We start from the raw sequence: 18,933 nt of genomic DNA, 5'->3' as shown, positions 1-18,933 counted from the left end.
AAGCAGAAATTTCTGCAACATTGCAACAAATATGAGTTTGTGGGGTCGGTGTCAAAAGAGTGAAGTTTTCAAACGTTCAAATTTGGAGTAAACCTTTTGTGGTGGTCAGAGCAAAAAAAAAAAAGCAAAACAAATCCAGATCAATCGCTTGAAAGTGAGAAGGGAACGGGAGGCTTTTACAAAAATTCCAAACTTAGCTTCTGACGTATGTTCCGTTCCTCAAAAGCTTGGGAAAGTATTTTAAAAAATAACCTCTCAGCGTCCCACTTCTGAAATGGAATAGCAGTAATGCCCTACTAGGAGAAGAAAAGAAAAAAAAATAGCCCTGTAATGAGGGATCGACCACTGGAATATTTGAATTATAAAAGCTTTTCTGAATCAATGGGGACAAGAAGCGGATTTGCAATCTCGGGCGCCGAGATCCTTTTTTTTTTTTTAGTAATTAAATTCTGCCTGCGGGCATCCCCTAGGACGGTTGCGCCGTGGAGGGCTTGCTTGTCCCAGTCGCGTGCGGTGACGTCATAGGGAAGCGACTCCCCCTCCGTGCTGTAGAAAAGCAGGAAGAACCCGTGAAGATGCCTCCGAAAGGGAAGGGCGGCGGCAAAGCGGCAAAAGGTGAGAGATGGGACCGGGGCCTCCGAGTTCTTCCCTTTCCCAGTTTTCGCTTCCCACTCCCAGTGGGAGAGGAGCCGACCATTTCTGCTCGCCCAGCATGAAGCGGTCTCGCCTTAAGGTGGCCAGGCAAGGAATTGTGGGAGTTGTAGTTCTTGCAGATTCTGCCTGGAATTGGGGCTCGCGCTGGTTAGCTGGGACAAATGCATCGCTCTTGCACCCTTTTTGTAGCATCGAATATAGAAGGTAGAAGCAGTCAGCTGGGATGTGCAGGGCTTCCGTTCGTCCCATCAGGACAGCCCAAAATTCACAAAATAGGAACAAGCTTTTCTGTCAAAAATGTCCCTTTTAGGCTGGATGCTAAGTGAAATGGTCATTATGGGTACTTGTGCATGGGGTGGAAGCCCCAGAGGATGACAAGCATGATTGATCTGACTTTTATTTTTATTTTTTGCTTGCTGTCTTGATTCCACCAGGTGAGGAATGATAGCCTGGAGCCCAAAACATTTAGTCCAGCCGTGCCCATCGGATTCAGCCGATGGCGGTGCAATCAGACTCCCCACCTGTATTCACTTGCTTTCCCTTCTTGTGTCTTTAAAGGAGGAGCATCTTCGGGCAGTGACACAGCTGACAAGAAAGCGCAAGGGCCAAAAGGAGGGGGCAGTTCCGTGAAGGTGGGTCATCTGGTCACACACTCTGAGAGGATGCCATTCCAGTCACGAACAGGGTGTGAGAGTAGAATGAAGCGTCATTCTCTCAAAGGCAAAAAAAAAAATTCAGAGAGGGGAAAAAGTCCAGAGATAAAGTGGCAGAGATCTGGATTTGCCCCCCAAATGCTCAATATCCCAAATGTGTTAATATGGTTATGTTTAGTAAATAAAATTAGAGACAACTCCCCGCAAGTTTTCTTGGTAGCACTTTTTCAGAAGTAGTTGGTCATGACTTCCTGAAAGAGTGTCTGAAAGAGAAGGACTGGTCCAGAATCACCCAGCGTTCTTTGTGTCTAAGAAAGGAGTAGAACTCATGCACTTTTTGTTCTTTTACACCAAGCTGGGTCTCTCTTTTTTACTGCATGTTTATATGAAAATTTAAACAATAACTGAACAATGCTTTGGGATGAGAGAAAAATCAGATACTATTGCCAAATAAAGTTCCGCTAAATCAAATTTCTGGTTGTTTATTACTCAGTCTTTATCTGAAGAAGATGAAATTTTGAATCTTTATCTGCCTTCAAAGGCACTCTTTGACAATCAGAAATCAATTACCCTGGATTAAAATGGCTTTCTTCTTAGCCTCTCACCATCTTTGCGAAACTGAATTAGGGCACTAGAAACTGCATCAAGTCAAGAATTAGTCAGCAAAAGGAAAATTATATTGTGGCTTGGCTTACCAAGTATTGAGAAAGGTAACTATATGAATATTCTTAAGCTAAATGTGGAAGGACCTCTCTATATGTATCTAGTTTGTTTTGGACTGTTTTTTTTTAGGTAAGGCATATTCTGTGTGAGAAACACAGCCGAGCTCTGGAAGCCTTGGAGAAACTCAAAGCTGGAGTACGTTTCAGTGAGGTAGCTGTGCAGTATAGTGAAGACAAAGCCAGACAAGGGGTATGTCCTTTTGTTTCTCCAAAGTAGAGCAACAGCATTTGCAGAATCATTTCTTAAGACGAATAAAGCGTTTTCTCCAGTTGCATGACTAATCACTTTACCTTTCCTCTTGTTTTGCCCAAACTTAGGTTGCCTAAGTTACTTAAGAACTGAAATGCAGAAATAATGCATGTAAATATAGAATATTCTAGCAAATGATTTACAGAATAGGTCATTTTCACTGTCCTTTGAATCATTCCCTTGTGCTTGTTTTCCAGGGAGATCTGGGCTGGATGAGCAGAGGCTCCATGGTGGGGCCCTTCCAGGATGCAGCGTTTGCCTTGCCCGTCAGCAGCATGGACAAACCGGTGTACACTGACCCCCCTGTTAAAACCAAATTTGGATATCACATAATCATGGTGGAAGGGCGAAAATAATAAACATTAGACGCTATGTCAGGAGTTTTTGACTCATTTTTTTCTCTCCTAGTCAAGCGTGCAAAAAGGACTTGGCTTTTCTTTCAAGGGGTGTTGTGGCTGAAAGATCAACTTGCTCCAATCTATATGACATTATTCTGCATTAAATAGGTCACTTGTCTTGGGACACAGTATGCACAGAAATAAAAAAGTAGTTTGTTACCCACTTGTGGCCCCAAACGGAAACTGAGTCTGGGTGACCATCTACCCCAGCTATCCAAACAAAAGAAAAGCTGAAACGTGCATATGCATTTATGTACTTATCCTGCATTTTCCTGGTTACACAGTTTTGCTTGGGGATTATTTTTTGTCGGAGCAATGGCAATAATTGTGCGTTGCACCGGTCAAAAATGAAGTTATATTAACGCTGAAGGTGAACAGTTAACAGCGGGGTCCTCCAAACTTGGCCCTTTTATGACTTGTAGACTTCAACTCCCAGAGTTCCTCAGCCAGGCACGCTGTCTGAGGAACTCTGGGAGTTGAGGTCCACAAGTCATAAAAAGGGGCAAGTTTGAAGAGCCCTGATCTATCTATCTATCTATCTATCTATCTATCTATCTATCTATCTATCTATCTATCTATCTATCTATCTATCTATCTATCTATCTATCTACACACACACACAGACAGAGGCACACCCCTCAGAGCTTCATTCCTCTCAGTGCACGCTGGCTGAGGAATTCTGGGAGTTGAAGTCCCCAAGTCATAAAAAGGCCCAAGTTTGAACAGCCTTTGGTTAACAGGGGGCACTCTGCCCAGTCACGTGACACGCGCGTCACACGACCCAACTTCCATCACAAGAGGGAGAAGTTTTTCAGCTTCTTTTCCTCCTGCGGGAGGCGATTGGCCGAGAGGGAGGAGCGGAGGGCTGCGATTGGTCAAGAGGGAGGAGCGGAGGGCTGCGATTGGCCGAAGCGCATCGTTCCGAGAGTCCCAGCCTGATTCAGAGGAGAGAAGCCGGAATGGCCGGAGGGCGAGAGCGGAGGGGCGCGGAGTTGTGGCTGAGCGCGCTGCTGGCGGCGGCGGCAGCGGGTTTGGCCGCCGCGTTGGACAACGGGCTGGCGCGGACGCCGCCCATGGGGTGGCTGCACTGGGAGCGCTTCCTCTGCCAGACGGACTGCGAGCGGGAGCCCCGCGACTGCATCAGGTAGGACAGTTGGCTCCTTTATGACTGGTGGACTTCAACTCCCAGAATTCCTCAGCCAGCATGCCAGGCTGAGGAATTCTGGGAGGGGTCTTCAAACTTGACCCCTTTATGACTGGTGGACTTCAACTCCCAGAATTCCTCAGCCAGCGTGCCAGGCTGAGGAATTCTGGGAGGGGTCTTCACACTTGACCCTTTTATGACTAGTGGACTTTAACTCCCAGAATTCCTCAGCCAGGCATGCTGGGAATCAATCAAGTTTATTAGAAATGTTGGGATTTTTTTTTTAAAGGACTGGAAGGTTGTCACTGGAATTCTGCTAGTGTTTTCATCAACCAAACAGCTGAAAGTCATGGCATTTTGTCGATCCTGGCAATTTGAATGGAGGCTGTGATTTTTCTTCAGCAGGATTTATTTGATTTATTTATTTTATTAAATTTATATGCCGCCCTTCTCCCGAAGGACGGCGCACAACAATAAAAATTAAAAACATAAAATAGAAAATTTAAAGAATTAAACAATAAATACAATAATTATATGACCATTTAAAAACCAGTAAAAAGCTAATTAAAATCGTAGTCAGTCCAGGCCCGCTTGCTGGAACAACTGGCTCTTCAGGTCACGGCTGGCCGAGGCACCCTGAGGAGGCCGACTCTGTGGGAGTGAACCGGGCGATGGGAGGTTGACAATGGCAGTAGAGATACGTATCTACCATAGATCCGTGGGTCTTAAAACTATTTGACCCAATTACTCCTTTTCCTGATCTTGAATGTCATTACTCCCACAAAAACCAAAACCACAGATTAGTAACTCCAGCATATTGTCAAATTACCCCCTTGTGTAATTACCCCCAGCTGAATGGTGGAGATTGTGTTTGGGAATTTCTAACTTCTGAGTGGAATCTAGGATACAGTCTTTCCAAGTGTTTTGTGGTGAAAAGGGCTCCTGTGGCCTCTTATATTGCTCAACCTTTCTTGTGTGTATCCAGCCACTTCTGGTTTATTCACCAAGCAGGAGTAAGCCAAGTGCAGGGAGACCACAATTTGCGACCACAATTTTACGTTGCTAAGTGAAACATTTAGGTGAGTTTTGCCCCATTTTACGACTTTCCTTGCCACAGTGGCTGAGCGAATCATTGCCCCTGTTAACGTGGTTGTTAACTGAATCAGGATTCTCCGTTGACTTTCCACGTCAGAAGTTTGCAAAAACTGATCACGTGACACACCCCCCCCCAGGAAATTGCAACCGGCATAAATATGAACCAGTTGCTAAGCACCTGAATTTTGATCACATGACCACAGGGATGCTGCAACGGTTGTAAGTGTGAAAAACGGTCAGTGCCATTGTAACTTTGAACGGTCACTAAATGATCTGTTGTAAATCAAGGACTACCTATATAACCAATTACAATGTACCAATCAGGCCAGCCTTGGCCTTCAGACTAGGAAGGGGGCAGTGTTCTGCCCATATCTGCATGCAGAACATCAGTGGTTTGGGCTAGGTTAGAACGTGGCTACTTTGGGTAGGAAATGTCAGACCTGTTGCTATTCAGACAATCTGAAGCTTCCCAGGGAATGAAAGACACAACTGTTCTTTTCTTTTTCCCCCAGTTTGTACATCCTTATTCCCTTCTGACCTTTTGCCCTCCTTCTCTGCTCCCAGTGAACAGCTCTTCATGCAGATGGCTGACCGGATGGCGTCGGAGGGATGGAAGGACGTTGGGTACCACTTCCTGTGCATCGATGATTGTTGGATGGCTCCCACCCGTGATGAACAGGGACGGCTGCAGCCAGACCCCAAACGCTTCCCCAGTGGGATTAAGAAACTCGCAGACTATGTGAGTGGGTGCTTGGGAATTTTCTCCTGGGGGCTTCTTCCAAGTTGGGGAAGCTGGAAGTTAAAAGTCAGGAATGCCAGGTGGATGGCAACTGTTGCTGCTGCTGTTGTTAATACGATTTCCCTCCAAAGAAGGTGGGAGAGATTTTCTAAACAAAAGCTATTTTTACTTTGCCTTCTGTATAAACCATAAATTACTCTCCTAACTCACTTTCTCCACAATTCCATAAGAATCATTCTGCTGGATCAAATCAAAAAGTTCTAACTTGGGCTGGAGGTTGACTCTCTGTCTCTGATTGTTTTTCTCAAATCTTGAAGGCAGACCATAATGGGACTTCGGATCCCTTGCTCTCTGTTTTCAGCAACTGATATTTAGAGGTAGGCTGCAACTGTGGGTGGTGGTTTCACCTGGATATTTCCTCTAGAATGTGTTGATAAAACTAATCTGCGCCTGTAATCTAAATTTCTGCTCCTGCTGATTGACGGCATTTTTCTTTGTCTTTCTCGCCCTCTCTCTGTCTGGGCCCCTTAAAAGCAGATATTTTAGAGCTATAATTTTGCATTCTATACTTGCTGGGGATTTTTGAGTATATAGGCCCACACGTCTGGAGAATGCCAGGTTGAGAAAGTAACTTGAGTATGTTTTGTTTTATTTTTTTGAGGAATGCTTAGGAAATGTAACTTGCCTGCTGTTTTCTGATCTTGCCTTTGCTTTTCCTGTTGGCATCCATGATTCAGGTCCACTCCAAAGGGCTGAAGCTGGGCATTTATGCCGACATTGGGAATAGAACATGTGCTGGATTTCCCGGCAGCTACGGCCACTACGAACAGGATGCAGAGACCTTTGCCAGCTGGGGGGTGGATCTGCTGAAATTCGACGGATGTGACTTTGGGACTCTGGATGAGATGGCTGAAGGTGTGTTTGCGACAGGAAGCGGAGTCAGTAAAGGATGTAACTGTGAAGTTCATGCAACCTGCTAAGCCTTGGCTGGTTTTTCCTGTGATCTGTTGAATAAGCCACAGCTGGAAGGATTCACACAACCAATATCTCATAAAGCAGGGTTGTCCAACATTGACCACTTGTTGGCTAGGGAATTCTGGGAGCTGAAGTCCACAAGTCTTAAAGTTGCCAAGGTTGGACAACTCTGTGATAAAGTGTAGCTGACAAGCCACCGTTGGCCTCTAGTTTGTTAGTTTATCTGGAAAGCCTTATAAATATATACCAGCTAGACTTTGGCAATTTATATTTGTGCTTTGCTGCCACCTGTCTGGCACTATGCTGTCTTAAATTTTCTGCCATTTTTAATGAGTGCTTCTACCATCTTCTGGGAAGATGGCTGGGCTAGAAGATCTCCACGGCCCTTTCCAATCCTGTGATTCTGTGTCTAAATAAAGAGTCCTTATTTAGCAACTGCCTCGTTTAGCCACCATTCACAGTTACAATTCAAGGGCAATTTTGCAACTCAGTCCCTTCATTTCTGACCTTGGGAGGCCTATAAGCGAAAGAAAGCTGATGCAAGATTGTAACGGTTGGAGTTTCACTGAGCAACGGTGTCACGTAATGATGGAGTTGCCAATCTGAACTGTGGTCACTAAAGGAGGACTACCTGTAGTCCAGAGAAGTCAAGCTTGGCTTGATGTTGCAGATGTTGGGAAAGGCTGGAATATTTTAACGACGGGGTGTTTCTTTCTCCTACCAGGTTATAAGAAAATGTCTTTCGCTTTAAATAAAACTGGCAGAAATATTGTCTATTCCTGTGAATGGCCACTTTACCAGAGACCCTTTGAAAAGGTAAGGGGGGATTCTTTTGATCTTTCTAGGAGAAAACAGTCACCAGGTTGTACGTGTCTGGTAAAGAATGCTTACCTGTGTCAAGCCGAGATCTGACTCCGTATTAAAGCAGCTTCCTAAAATTTCTCAAGTTTGTTCAGTTGTACTGTTTGTTTGGGACGCGGTGGCTCAGTGGGTTAGGACGCTGAGCTTGTTGATCAGAAGGTCGGCAGTTTGGCGGGTCGAATCCCGAGTGCCGCGTAACAGAGTGAGCGCCTGTTACTCGTCCCAGCTTCTGCCAACCTAGCAGTTTGAAAACACGTAAAAATGCAAGTAGAAAAATGGGGACCACTACGGTGGGAAGGTAACAGCGTTCCGTGAGCCTTTGGCATCTAGTCATGCCGGCCACAGGACCACGGAGACGTCCTCAGACAAGCGCTGGCTGTTTGGCTTTGAAACGGAGATGAGCACCAGCCCCTAGAGTCGAAAACGACTAGCACGCATGTGCGGGGGAACCTTTACCTTACTGTTTGTTTATGAGGTTCTCCCACTTGCAACTTGAAAAGCCTTTTCTGATTCTTGACTCTCTTCTACTCAATTTCTAAAGGCTGAAGATATGAAATTAACGTCTCTCCTTTGCGTTTTTTTTTTCCTGGCAGGTCAACTATACAGAAATTAAACAATACTGCAATTACTGGAGGAATTATGCTGACGTCTCTGATGCCTGGACCAGCATCAAGAATATCTTAGATTGGACTTCTTCACAGCAAGACATTCTGGTTGACGTAGCAGGGCCGGGCGGCTGGAATGACCCAGACATGGTAAGAAAACCTGCCCTGGGGCCAATTGCCAAGCCGGTGTAAATGCCTCTGTTAATTGGCCTGCTTATTCATCAAACCAAAATGGTAAAATCAAAGTAAAATCAGTAGGCTGACACATGATTGATTATTGCTTTAAATTGTAACACTTGGAATCTCAAAGGTGATTTCCCCCCCCCCCCCGCAAAAGGCAATTGGATTGGTTTTTTTCCTTGAGAAGAAGACATTTCGCTTCTCCTCGAAGAAGCTTCATCGGTTCTGGCAGGATAGTGGGGTGATGGACCTGCCAGAACCGATGAAGCTTCTTAGACGAGAAGCCAAACCTCTTCTTTCTCAAGGAAAAAAAACAGTCGAGTTACCTTTGTGGGGGGGGGGAAGCACCTTGAGACAGCTATGACTGGGATGACTGAGAATCCCCAGACGTTTAAAAATTGGAGCGCTGAAGTAATAGCTTTTTCCCATGGACAGTATCTAGTTTTATGGGGGTTCCTGTGACATTTTGGGGAACTTGATGTGTTCCAGAAGTAGGGCAGGGAGGCAAAGTGGGTGAGGTCTTTTTAAAGGTTTATTCATCTTATCAAACCATCCACGTCGCCAGTCTCACCAAAGCAACTCCTGAGCAGTTGACAAAAAAAAACCCTTGCTGTCAGGCTTACTGTCCTATTTCCTCTTTCAAAATGGCAGGAAATTTCAGCCAAGTAAGTTTAGCAAGAGTAGCCATTAGAGCACCCTGGGAGCAGAGGAAAGGGGCCCAGTCAGCAACTAGTGAAATGCAAGAGTTGGTTTGGAGGAAAGCGGCGGCAGACCCGCCCGCGTCCCCAGTGCATGGAATTTGTGAGCCTTGTTCCCTTCTTCTGCGTCAAGTGTAAAAGCTGCAGAAGAATTCACCGCCCAGCATGAGCTGAAACTGGCAGGGAAGGCGTTCCAGACATTGCACTAATAACCCATAACCTGGTTTCTTTGGATTTTGGCTTAACACGATGCGTGAACCCAGCTTCCAAGAGATCACCTGCAAATTGGTTTGGTTTTTTTTGAAGGGGAATCTCCCAGGGGTTGAGTCAGGAACTCCTCTGTGATCCTTTTGTGTGCCTGGGCAAGGAGACTTTCATTGCCAGGCTCTCTCAGTTCCTACTCTCCAGCTGAATTTTGTAGTGTGAAAGGCACTTTTCTTTCCAGCTTGTGGTTGGAAATTTTGGACTGAGCTGGGACCAGCAAATAACACAGATGGCGTTTTGGGCTATTATGGCAGCTCCGCTGCTGATGTCCAATGACCTGCGTCAGATCAGCTCCAAGGCCAAGGCTCTCCTCCAGAACAAGGAAGTGATAGCGATCAACCAGGATCCTCTGGGCAAGCAGGGCTACCGAATTACCAAGGTAAGACCATCCCTGGGGTTTTCACCTTGCAGGTCAAGGAGAGAGTTATATTACACTGTAATTGTGATTTAAGATACCTCCCTCCCCTATTTATTGGATTTCGAATGCAACCAACATTTTCATCCTTGAATAAACATATAAGCCCGTTGCACCCAAAGCAGCCTTGACAAAGCCCTTAAGTTTATGTTTACATTGCTTGCATCCTTTTGCCATTTGCGTGCCATTACAGAAATGATAAAAAAAGATCACCATGAATGACATATTTTAGAAATTAATAGATCCATCGTCCCTGAAACATTCCATTAGCTTTAATGTGTTTTGTGTCATAAATGTACTCTGAAATACACGCCTGGTTAGAAGGAATTGATACGAACTTACGAGTATTCTTCTATGTATCCTTGGTGATGGTTAACTTTGAGAACTAAGGAGGTTACATTTCAATGCTTATCAGTTTTACAATTATTAAATGATGCCCTCCGTAACAAGATCAAAGAGGTAGACTGGATTTGTTTAATGCATCCATTCTTGGCCTCTTACTGTGTAATCTGACTAAGGGTGCATTCGTGCTTCTTCTGACTTGAGGTTACTCTCCTTAGGACAAAAGCTTTGAGCTGTGGGAACGCCCGCTCTCGGATGGAGCGTTTGCTGTTGCTGTAATAAACCGGCAGGAGATGGGTGGGCCACAGTCCTATGTCCTTGCTACCATGATCCTCGGCAACGGCTTAGCTTGTAATCCCAGTTGTTTGATCCAGCAAATTCTTCCTACCAGGAGAGATTTGGGGCTACACAACTGGGTTTCATTTTTGAAGCTGGTGGTGAACCCAACTGGGACTGTATTGCTGAAGATAGTGGTGAACCCAAGCACGCTTTTTCCATTGTAACGTGACAACATTCTCCCCTTGCAAATGCCTTCAAGAGGATCTAAGGCAGCCTAAGAAACCCTCCCAAAGGAAATCAAAGGAAAATCCCTCAGGAAGCCGACGGTCAAGAAATGCGGAGATGGTCTTTTCGGAATTCTCGGATTTTAAACCTCAAAAGGATGAATTTCTTTTTTTCTGGAGGCACAGCTGGAAGCAAAATTAGCTCTGATTGTTTACAAACACAACTGTTGTGGTACAATAGCAGCTTGTTTTCCTGTGCTGTGGGCTTTGCCAGGACACAAAAAAAGATGACTGCAGTTGTATATACTTGCAACTGCTTCTCCACCATCACTGGCTCAAAATATGCAAGGATGCAATAGCTCCGGGTTAGGCAACCTTGGCTCTTTTATGACTGGCGGACTTCAACTCCCAGAATTCCTGAGCCAGCAGAGCTGGCTCAGGAATTCTGGGAGTTGAAGTCTGCCAGTCATAAAAGAGCCAAGGTTGCCTACCCCTGCAATAGCTCTACGGGCAGATTGTGCAATAACTGAAGAAATTCTTAACGAGGATTTGGGCGCGCTTTTGTCAGTCCACTAAAATCCAACACATAGATTTTAAAAGTACTATGTAACTCGGTGCAACTTTTGGTGAGTTGCAGAAGTCTCTAAAGTCTGCACCTACCTCCCAATGGCACTACCCCACTTTGACCTTGAGAATTCCAGCCCTTAACGTCTGAACCTGAATTTTGCAGTTCATTAAAATGCTTTTTGCTCCAAGCTGAATAAATCTTTTCTGCCTCACTGGCGTGTGCTACCGGTAGCTTTCCCCAACGCAGCCACTGACTTGAGGGCCCAGCTTATGATCACGTCAGCCAAACTGTCACGTTTATTCCAGTTGCTGTTAATGCTTGAAGGAATGAAGACAAAAGGAATCTAACCAATTCTTTTGAGCCAGTTCGCAGAAGGAGAATAAAAGGTCAAAAGTTTTGTGCAAGTTTTTCTTCAAGCAGAAGATAAGTCTATTGCGCTCTTTTAATAAAAATGTACATTAAAAATTGCAATGGATGTCTTGAAAATAAAGAATGTGGAGCAGTTTTACTTTTTTTTGCTTTTGAACTTATTTTGAGTAGATTTTAATATGCTTTAATATGATATGCTTTTGAATATAATGTACTAAACAGTTTAATGTGTAAATTAAAATGTGTGGTGGAATTGGACAGAAACTCTTACCCAAAAGGCAAGAGACAACTGAAGAAGCCTTCCCTCCCACATTTAATTTCCCAAATCAGGAGCAGTTTCTTCAGCTAATGACATGCCTTATTTTGTTACCAATGTGCACTTTGTGGGAAGAACAGTCTTCGTATCAGATGAACTCTTAAGGATATCTCCCAACAATGAGCAACAAAGAAAGTACAACAGATCATTGTGTTCTGATAGAATTTTAATGGGTACCATACCAAAGAGTATCTAGAACTGGATGACCTGGCCCTGTCAAAAGAGAAATAAAGACATCAACTGAGGATCTGCCACAGTGACAAATGAAAACACATTTCATTTGATAAATTTTCAATTTGAAAAGAATCCTCCTCTTAGAAAACTGAAAATATACCCAGACTTCATTACAAATTTATGCATTCGGGATCTTGGGAGATGAGATTCTAGGAAGCCCCAGATACCATTCTCCAACCTGGATTTTTTTTCCCCAAGTGTGATAGGCTGCAATCCCTATTCCCTGTGGTTTTATGACAAGTTGGACAGCATAACTCTAGGACTGTCTTATTTTATCACCATATCCACACAGATGTTATTTTAAAAAAGAACAAAAGATGTAACTTCAAATATGCTAGTAAAAGAAAACTACTCAAATTGATCACATTTCTCTATATTCCTTATTAAATGCTTTCTATTTATCGTTTGCATTCCACCCAATTCAGCGGCTAATCTGGTGTTCCAAATGAAAGCTGCCATCTCCCAGAACTGCTAAGCACATCATCATCCAAACAGGCCAGTCTTGTTTGGTAACACGAAACCGGGGCTCTTCAAACCTGGCAACTTTTAAGACTTGTGGACTTCAACTCCCAGAATTCCTCAGCCAGCCCTGAGTTTGAAGTCCACAAGTCTCAAAGTTGCCAAGTTTGAAGAGCCCTGCGCTAAAGTAACGGCTCAACCACTGCCCAGAACATAGCTCAAGTGGTACCTTTCTCTTCTTGTCTCCTCCTAACTCGAAGTGCTTGCATCTCTTAATGGCCAGCATCCTCTTCGACCTGCAGTTCGGTTCCACGCACTCCAGTCTCAGCACAATCTTTTTTGTGGTCTTGGCCTGCAAGCAGGAAAGAGAAGGTGTCATAACAACGTCAAGCCAGGTCATTTCAGAAACATTACCCTTGTCGGCCTTCTCCACGTCTGCTGCGAGGCAAAGTGGTGAGATGCAGAAGTGGAAGCTTCAGACTTTGAAAGCTACTAAACCTTGATTTTCTGGAAAATCTTTCTTGACTTGGGGCCTACTCAACAATGCCACGGTCCAACAAGGTAGACCAGACTAAAGACAGCAACGCCATATAGTCGAGGACTACTTTTATTGCAGCTGCGGTAAATGTATCTTGCGTGTCTGAATGTGCTCTCCTCCTTCACTCGATCTTTGTGTAAATTATGGAAGGGCTTCTGGGGACATGTTATTTTCTTGGCCTGGGCCCAAGATCCTTTTATCGGACCGTTGCCTTGATGGCAACTCTTCAAGGCCATCCCCCTATTCCCTTGACAGTCTCTGTTAGCATCCTAACAAAGAAAAGGGCTCAAATTCTCTCTCTCCCAACATATAATTCTTCAAATAAGATTCAACAGTCTGGGCAGCATACAGGGCCCCCCAGATGGAAGCTTACCTTTTTCCGGAAGATGGGCTTTGTTTGACCACCATAGCCGCTGCGCTTACGGTCATATCTCCGCTTTCCTAAAAGAAAGTTTCCTCAGATAAAACCACGGTCTGTTTCTTCTCAACTGCAAAACTCTCAGCTTCCCGAGTGAACAAACAGGACCAGTTACTTCAACACAATCATCCTTATTTACTGAATTTTTGTATACTACGGCCCCCAAAAGTTAGAAATTTACACACCAGTTATTGTTTATGGAATGTTTCAATGCTTCCCTTTGGCCTCTGGGCTTTTCAGAATGCCCAACTGCACAATTTTCCCAGCCCCCCCTACTTTTGAGGCTTTTTGTTCTTAATACAGAGGCTTCACTTTCTTAGGGTCTTGCGGAAGAACAGGGTAGAACAACGGCTAATGACCCTCTTACTGGTCTACTAAGGAGAGCGTCCTCTCGTATGGTATTGTGGTTTGGTACGCTGGTCTGACAGTCGTGGACAGGAAAGTATTACAGAGGGTAGTGAGCACAGCACAAGACATTGTGGGCTGTTCCCTGACACCACTGGATGACCTCGCCAGGGCTCGTTGCCTTGGAAGAGTGAGGAAGATTCTCAGGGATGACTCACACCCTGGACGGTATCTCTTTACTCTCCTACCATCCGGTAGGAGATATAGGAATATAGCCAGCCGTACCAACAGGCTGAAAAATAGCTTTTATCCATGGGCTGTTAGGCTTTTAAATGGGACATAATCTCTGTGAACTTATGCAGAATTGACTTGGGAGGCCGGTGTGTGGTATAGTTGGTTCACATGGTGTGGTAGGATGGAGGGTTTGTTGTCACTGTGTATTGGGGGGAGAGAGCACGGGGAGAGGCTCAGCTAATCTCAATGTACACATCTTGTACTTTGAGAATAAAGGTTTATTATTAATACGTACAAGCAGTTTAAAGATTTTTTTTTTTACAAAGAGAAATTTAGTACAATGTGAAAGCTGTGTGTCCTCTGTATCTCTTGTTTGGATGGAAATGAATTCAGAGGGTGGCTCTTTTCTCCTCTTGAAGAGAAGAAACAAAGGCTTTTTATAAAAAAACAAAACAAAAAAACCCACGTGTATATATTTAGAAACGGATGCAAACGGCAATTGTGCCCAAGAATAAATCAAAGCGTGGAAAGGAAACAAGGCCCCTTTCTTTCATAATTAAAAGAAATCGGGAAGTGAGAATGCAGTGCTGTAATGCATGGAGGGCTAACTAGAGACTGATGCGCCAAACAACACAACTCACCTTGAGCGTAGAGAGACTCTTTACCCTTCTTGTACTGGGTGACTTTGTGGGGCTGATGCTTCCCACATTTCTTGCAGTAAGTCCTGCGGGTTTTGGGGACGTTCACCTGTCAAGGAATCCGTTTTACACCAATTAATAAAACTCTCTGGCCACATAGGGAAAAACATGCAAATATTCCAGTGAGACTTCTCTCTTTCTGAATGTGGACTTCAATTCCAGAACGATGGGTCTGTTGCTTGGAATTTTGAAGTCCCTAAGTTTGGAAAGCACCCTTTTGGCTCATCAGAAACAGGGTTTCTTTTATTAGATTTCAATTCCTGCCTGTATTAATTTATAAAATAACTCAAGGCTGCAAAGGGTTCACCAGCTTACTAAGATAAAGGGTCTTTCCTGCAGCAAGCAGAAAGACAAATTGCCAGCCTCAGTTTTACTCTACCATGTGCAAACTCTTGCCTCTGTAAAAGGCATATGGTTAGCTAGTCTGTTAACTGCAAAACTTGCTGCAGACGATGTCATTCTTTTACAAGTAAAAAAAAAAACACACAGGCAAATATTTTGCATTTGGGAGCACTTTAGGAACACGGCTAATCATCTCAGCACCTTGTAAGAATAATATTACATTCTGGGTCAAGACTAATGTTTCTTGATTGTGGCATTCGGGACAATTAACAGTTCCCCACAATGACAATAAAGTCTCATAGTCACCACAGCAGGGAGAAAGCTACTTTCAACCCAGTTTGTTGGTTTCTATTTAAGGAGGTATTCAAATAAGGACACCCAAGGGAATTGTCTCATTCTTTCTCCTCCAGGCAGGAGAAATAGCTCGTTTCTGTAGCCCTGGAGCGATGGATGTGCTTTGTCCAAAGCTCCGTTTTTCACCCTTTCACTGCACTGCAAAATGACCCACAATCCACACTCATTTCTGGATTGGATCTGGATGGGCAGATTCACTGATCATTTCAGAGATCCGTGAGTTGCCTAGGATCTTTCCATCCCTGCCTCACAGGAAACGTGGGGAAAAGCCAACACTGAAAATTCACAGCCGATGCAGGTGGTCCTCGATTTACAACAGTTCCTTTAGTGACTGCTGAAAGCCAAAATGGCACTGACAAATGTGACTTATGACCATTTTTCACACTTACGGCAATTGCAGCATCCCTACGGTCGTGTGATCAAAATTTGGACCCTGGCATGTATTTACGACCGTTGCCATGTCTCCTGGGGTCACGTGATCCCCTGTTGTGACCTTCCGACAAGCAAAATCAATGGGGAAGCCAGATTCACTTAACAACGGTATTACTAACTTATCAGCTGCAGGGATTCACTTAACTGTGGTAAGAACAGGCGTAAAATGGGGCAAAAGTCACTTAACAAACGTCACACTTAACAATAGAAATATTTGGCTCCACTGTGGTTGTAAGCCGAGGACTACTCGTACTTTTGCCAGAGCGCATATACTCAGACTTGGGCAGGGGTGGACTTCAACTCCCAGAATTCCTGAGCCAGCTTGGCTGGCTCAGGAATTCTGGGAACTGAAGTCCACGAGTCATAAAAGAGCCAAGGTTGCCTACCCCTGGACTTGGGGATCAAGAGCTAAGCCCAGAAGTAGGCAACCTTGGCTCTTTTATGACTCGTGGACTTCAACACCCAGAATTCCTGAGCCAGCCACGTTGGCTCAGGGATTCTGGGAGTTGAAGTCCACAAGTCATAAAAGAGCCAAGCTTCCCTAGCTCAGGCCAAGAATTACAATGGGAAATGCACGACGTAAGAGGAAAACGGGACAGGGAGGGAGAAGGAAAACTGAAGTTCAGGGATCAGTTCTTTTAAGCATCACCGAGTCTTTGAGAGAGATCTGATTGGCCGCTGCACTGAGAACTAGGCCCAAGCCTGAATTCCTTCCATATTTTGCTCCGGCTTTGCCAAACCTAAAACCACGTTCCTTTTCTCCACGTCCCACGGGAGCCCCACAGCCGCGGCATTCGGCCTTGGCCGCTTCCCTCGGCTCCGCTCCGAGGCCCCAACCCTCCGTCCCGGCGGCGGATGAAACCGGATTCGCTTAACTCACCATCTTGCCGGCGTTAGCGGCGCCCAGAGAAAGAGCCTCTCGCTGGAAGCGGAAGTAAAGACCATAGAGCAGGAAAAAAAAAGGAAGGAAGCTTGGAGGATAGAGCGCCATACCCAGCCAACACGGTTTGGAGGAAATAAGGGAACCGCGACTGCCATCTGTCCGAAAAAGCAGGAAGTGCAGGCGACAGGACAGCAAGTACTGTAGGCAAAGAGGTTTATTTATTTATTTATTTATTTTTGGGACTTATATGCCGCCCTATCTCCCGAAGGACTCAGGGCGGCTAACAACAATAAAAAACAACAATACAAAAATTAAAAAAGAATTAAATAACAGCCCCAAAATAAATTAACGACACAGTTAAAAATTAAAACATATTTAAAAACTCATCATCAATCCAGGTCAGCCTGATGGAAGAAGAAAGTTTTGAGGTCGCGGCGAAAGGACCGGAGGTCCGGGGCCATCCGAAGCTCAAGGGGGAATTGGTTCCAAAGGGCTGGTGCTCCCACAAAGAAGGCCCTCCCCCTGGGGGTTGCCAGCCGACATTGTCTGGCCAACGGCACCCTGAGGAGGCCCTCTCTGTGTGAGCGCACTGGGCGATGGGAAGTCGTCCCCGGTAGCAGACGGTCCTGCAAATATCCCGGGCCTAGGCCATGTAGGGCTTTAAAGGTAAGTACCAGCACCTTAAATCTCGCCTGGAAGACAACTGGTAGCCAATGCAGCTCACGCAGGAGGGGTGTAATATGGGAGTATCGGGATGCTCCCATCACTACCCGCGCGGCCGCATTCTGCACTAGCTGAAGCCTCCGGGTGGTCTTCAAAGGCAGCCCCATGTAGAGAGCATTGCAGTAATCTATACGAGAGGTAACGAGTGCATGAGTCACCGTACGTAGGGCATCTCGGTCCAGATAGGGGCGCAACTGGCGCACCAGGCGAACCTGGCCACGACTCCAATATGATCTTCAAAACTGAGTTGTGAGTCCAGGAGGATGCCTAAATTGCGCGCCCTATCAACGGGAGGCAACAGGTTGGGATAATTCCCTTTTTTTCATCATTTTGTGAAAGCGCTGTCAGTGATTTAGGTTCAAATCGCTCAAATGACCAGAGAAGGAACCGTATTTACGTGCCGGACACGCAAAAAAGCAGAAGGGTGGTTTCCCACTCCTGTCTTTTTTTTTTTTTTTTGGTAGACATTTTTTTCTGGGGAAAAAAAAGAGATCATCGTTTCTTTGTAGAGAAATTCGTGAAAAGAGGAAGCCTTGATGGCTTTGCAACCTTAGGATTTTTTCTTTCTTTCTTTCCAGACTTCATCCGAGTTGAGGCCAGGCTTGCCAAGGCTTGTGTCTCTCCACATGCACAGAAAGAAGGTCGTTGGTTTATTTTTAGCTTAGTCTGTGGTTTGAAATCAGTCAGATGTGACTTCAGTCACGATTGAACAAACCGTGGCCTAGTGACATGTCAGAATCCAGCCTACTGAAGCCAAGTCAACGATGTCGACAAGAGACCTCATCGAATTAGACCAGTTTGGAAAAGCCACGTTTTAATTCGGATCGATTTGCTCATTGCAAAAAGACAAGGCAGGCTGTGGCTAAAATCAGTGGCTAACAAACACAGTAACTACCCAGGGTCAAAGACAGTTATTACACAAGACCCTGATAACCAGACCTTTTACAACCAACATTAAACCCCAGTTCAAGCTGCAAAAGGAATTTCCTCTGTGGACTGGCTTTGTACCACACACCAAACCATAATTGGCGTACCCCTAGGTTTACTGAATAAGCTTCATTTCGTTGGGTTATAGGAACCATACATTTCAGGGTATGGAAAATATGAATTGGGACCACATAGTACACAGCTAAACCCAAACCAATCCCAGGGCTTAATGTGTGTGTGATTGAATCCAGTGTTTACCCAAACTAGGGGACATCATCCGTGCTAGCTCTGATGATGTTCTCAAGTTGGGTCATGAAACATCTGCAAGGAAACAACTAAAGCGCAGAGAACACCAAGGATCCCTCATTTCAACCATGAGGTACAAATATTCTCCTTTATTGGGATTATCCCCCTTTTCATTTAAACTCCTCATGCCAACCACAGCTATTTTGGTCTCTTGTGCTTTGCTGTGCCAGCCGTTCTTTCGATAGACCATAGCTAACGTAGCAAACTTTTGAATTCCACAGGATGTTTCCAATCCAACTGTTGGAGGAAGAACGCTGTGCAACTTTAGATGAAAACCTTTTGTTGGTCC

At 44.9% G+C, this 18,933-nt stretch overlaps 3 protein-coding genes across 3 annotated transcripts; 2 read left to right on the top strand and 1 right to left on the bottom strand.

The window, feature by feature from the left end:
- The first annotated feature begins 464 nt into the window (after positions 1 to 464).
- PIN4 (peptidylprolyl cis/trans isomerase, NIMA-interacting 4) lies at positions 465 to 2,657 on the top strand. The gene is made up of 4 exons (XM_083371879.1): positions 465 to 615; positions 1,213 to 1,286; positions 2,100 to 2,219; positions 2,477 to 2,657. The coding sequence occupies exons 1-4, from the start codon at positions 576 to 578 to the stop codon at positions 2,633 to 2,635; spliced, it is 393 nt and encodes a 130-aa protein (XP_083228005.1). The 5' UTR covers positions 465 to 575; the 3' UTR covers positions 2,636 to 2,657.
- Positions 2,658 to 3,629: 972 nt separating this feature from the next.
- On the top strand, positions 3,630 to 11,689 carry GLA (galactosidase alpha). The gene is made up of 7 exons (XM_083372233.1): positions 3,630 to 3,821; positions 5,481 to 5,655; positions 6,393 to 6,570; positions 7,355 to 7,446; positions 8,085 to 8,246; positions 9,420 to 9,617; positions 10,214 to 11,689. Exons 1-7 carry the CDS (start codon positions 3,637 to 3,639, stop codon positions 10,496 to 10,498), a joined length of 1,275 nt encoding a protein of 424 aa, XP_083228359.1. The 5' UTR covers positions 3,630 to 3,636; the 3' UTR covers positions 10,499 to 11,689.
- Positions 11,690 to 11,809: 120 nt separating this feature from the next.
- Positions 11,810 to 16,814, bottom strand: RPL36A (ribosomal protein L36a). The gene is made up of 5 exons (XM_083372234.1): positions 16,686 to 16,814; positions 14,621 to 14,726; positions 13,356 to 13,423; positions 12,674 to 12,796; positions 11,810 to 11,964 (listed from the first exon to the last, which is right to left on the bottom strand). Exons 1-5 carry the CDS (start codon positions 16,794 to 16,796, stop codon positions 11,944 to 11,946), a joined length of 429 nt encoding a protein of 142 aa, XP_083228360.1. The 5' UTR covers positions 16,797 to 16,814; the 3' UTR covers positions 11,810 to 11,943.
- Between the last annotated feature and the right edge of the window lie 2,119 nt (positions 16,815 to 18,933).

This window comes from Vipera ursinii (genome assembly GCF_947247035.1).
Source record: "Vipera ursinii genome assembly, chromosome: 12".
In the NCBI taxonomy this organism is placed as follows: domain Eukaryota; kingdom Metazoa; phylum Chordata; class Lepidosauria; order Squamata; family Viperidae; genus Vipera; species Vipera ursinii.
The sequence above is the reverse complement of the archived record's forward strand: the minus strand, read 5'-3'. Positions and strand labels throughout refer to the sequence as shown.

What these genes read in the sequence shown, in the direction of transcription:
- PIN4 (XM_083371879.1), top strand. Translation starts at nt 576, where the DNA reads ATGCCTCCGAAAGGGAAGGGCGGCGGCAAAGCGGCAAAAG. An exon ending in CGGCGGCAAAGCGGCAAAAG is followed by an intron (nt 616 to 1,212) that starts GTGAGAGATGGG and finishes GTGTCTTTAAAG; the next exon opens with GAGGAGCATCTTCGGGCAGT. An exon ending in GAGGGGGCAGTTCCGTGAAG is followed by an intron (nt 1,287 to 2,099) that starts GTGGGTCATCTG and finishes GTTTTTTTTTAG; the next exon opens with GTAAGGCATATTCTGTGTGA.
- GLA (XM_083372233.1), top strand. Translation starts at nt 3,637, where the DNA reads ATGGCCGGAGGGCGAGAGCGGAGGGGCGCGGAGTTGTGGCTGAGCGCG. An exon ending in TCTGGATGAGATGGCTGAAG is followed by an intron (nt 6,571 to 7,354) that starts GTGTGTTTGCGA and finishes TTCTCCTACCAG; the next exon opens with GTTATAAGAAAATGTCTTTC. An exon ending in ACCAGAGACCCTTTGAAAAG is followed by an intron (nt 7,447 to 8,084) that starts GTAAGGGGGGAT and finishes TTTTCCTGGCAG; the next exon opens with GTCAACTATACAGAAATTAA.
- RPL36A (XM_083372234.1), bottom strand. Translation starts at nt 16,796, where the DNA reads ATGGCGCTCTATCCTCCAAGCTTCCTTCCTTTTTTTTTCCTGCTCTAT. An exon ending in AGAGTCTCTCTACGCTCAAG is followed by an intron (nt 13,424 to 14,620) that starts GTGAGTTGTGTT and finishes ACTTTCTTTTAG; the next exon opens with GAAAGCGGAGATATGACCGT. An exon ending in AGCCCATCTTCCGGAAAAAG is followed by an intron (nt 12,797 to 13,355) that starts GTAAGCTTCCAT and finishes TCCTGCTTGCAG; the next exon opens with GCCAAGACCACAAAAAAGAT.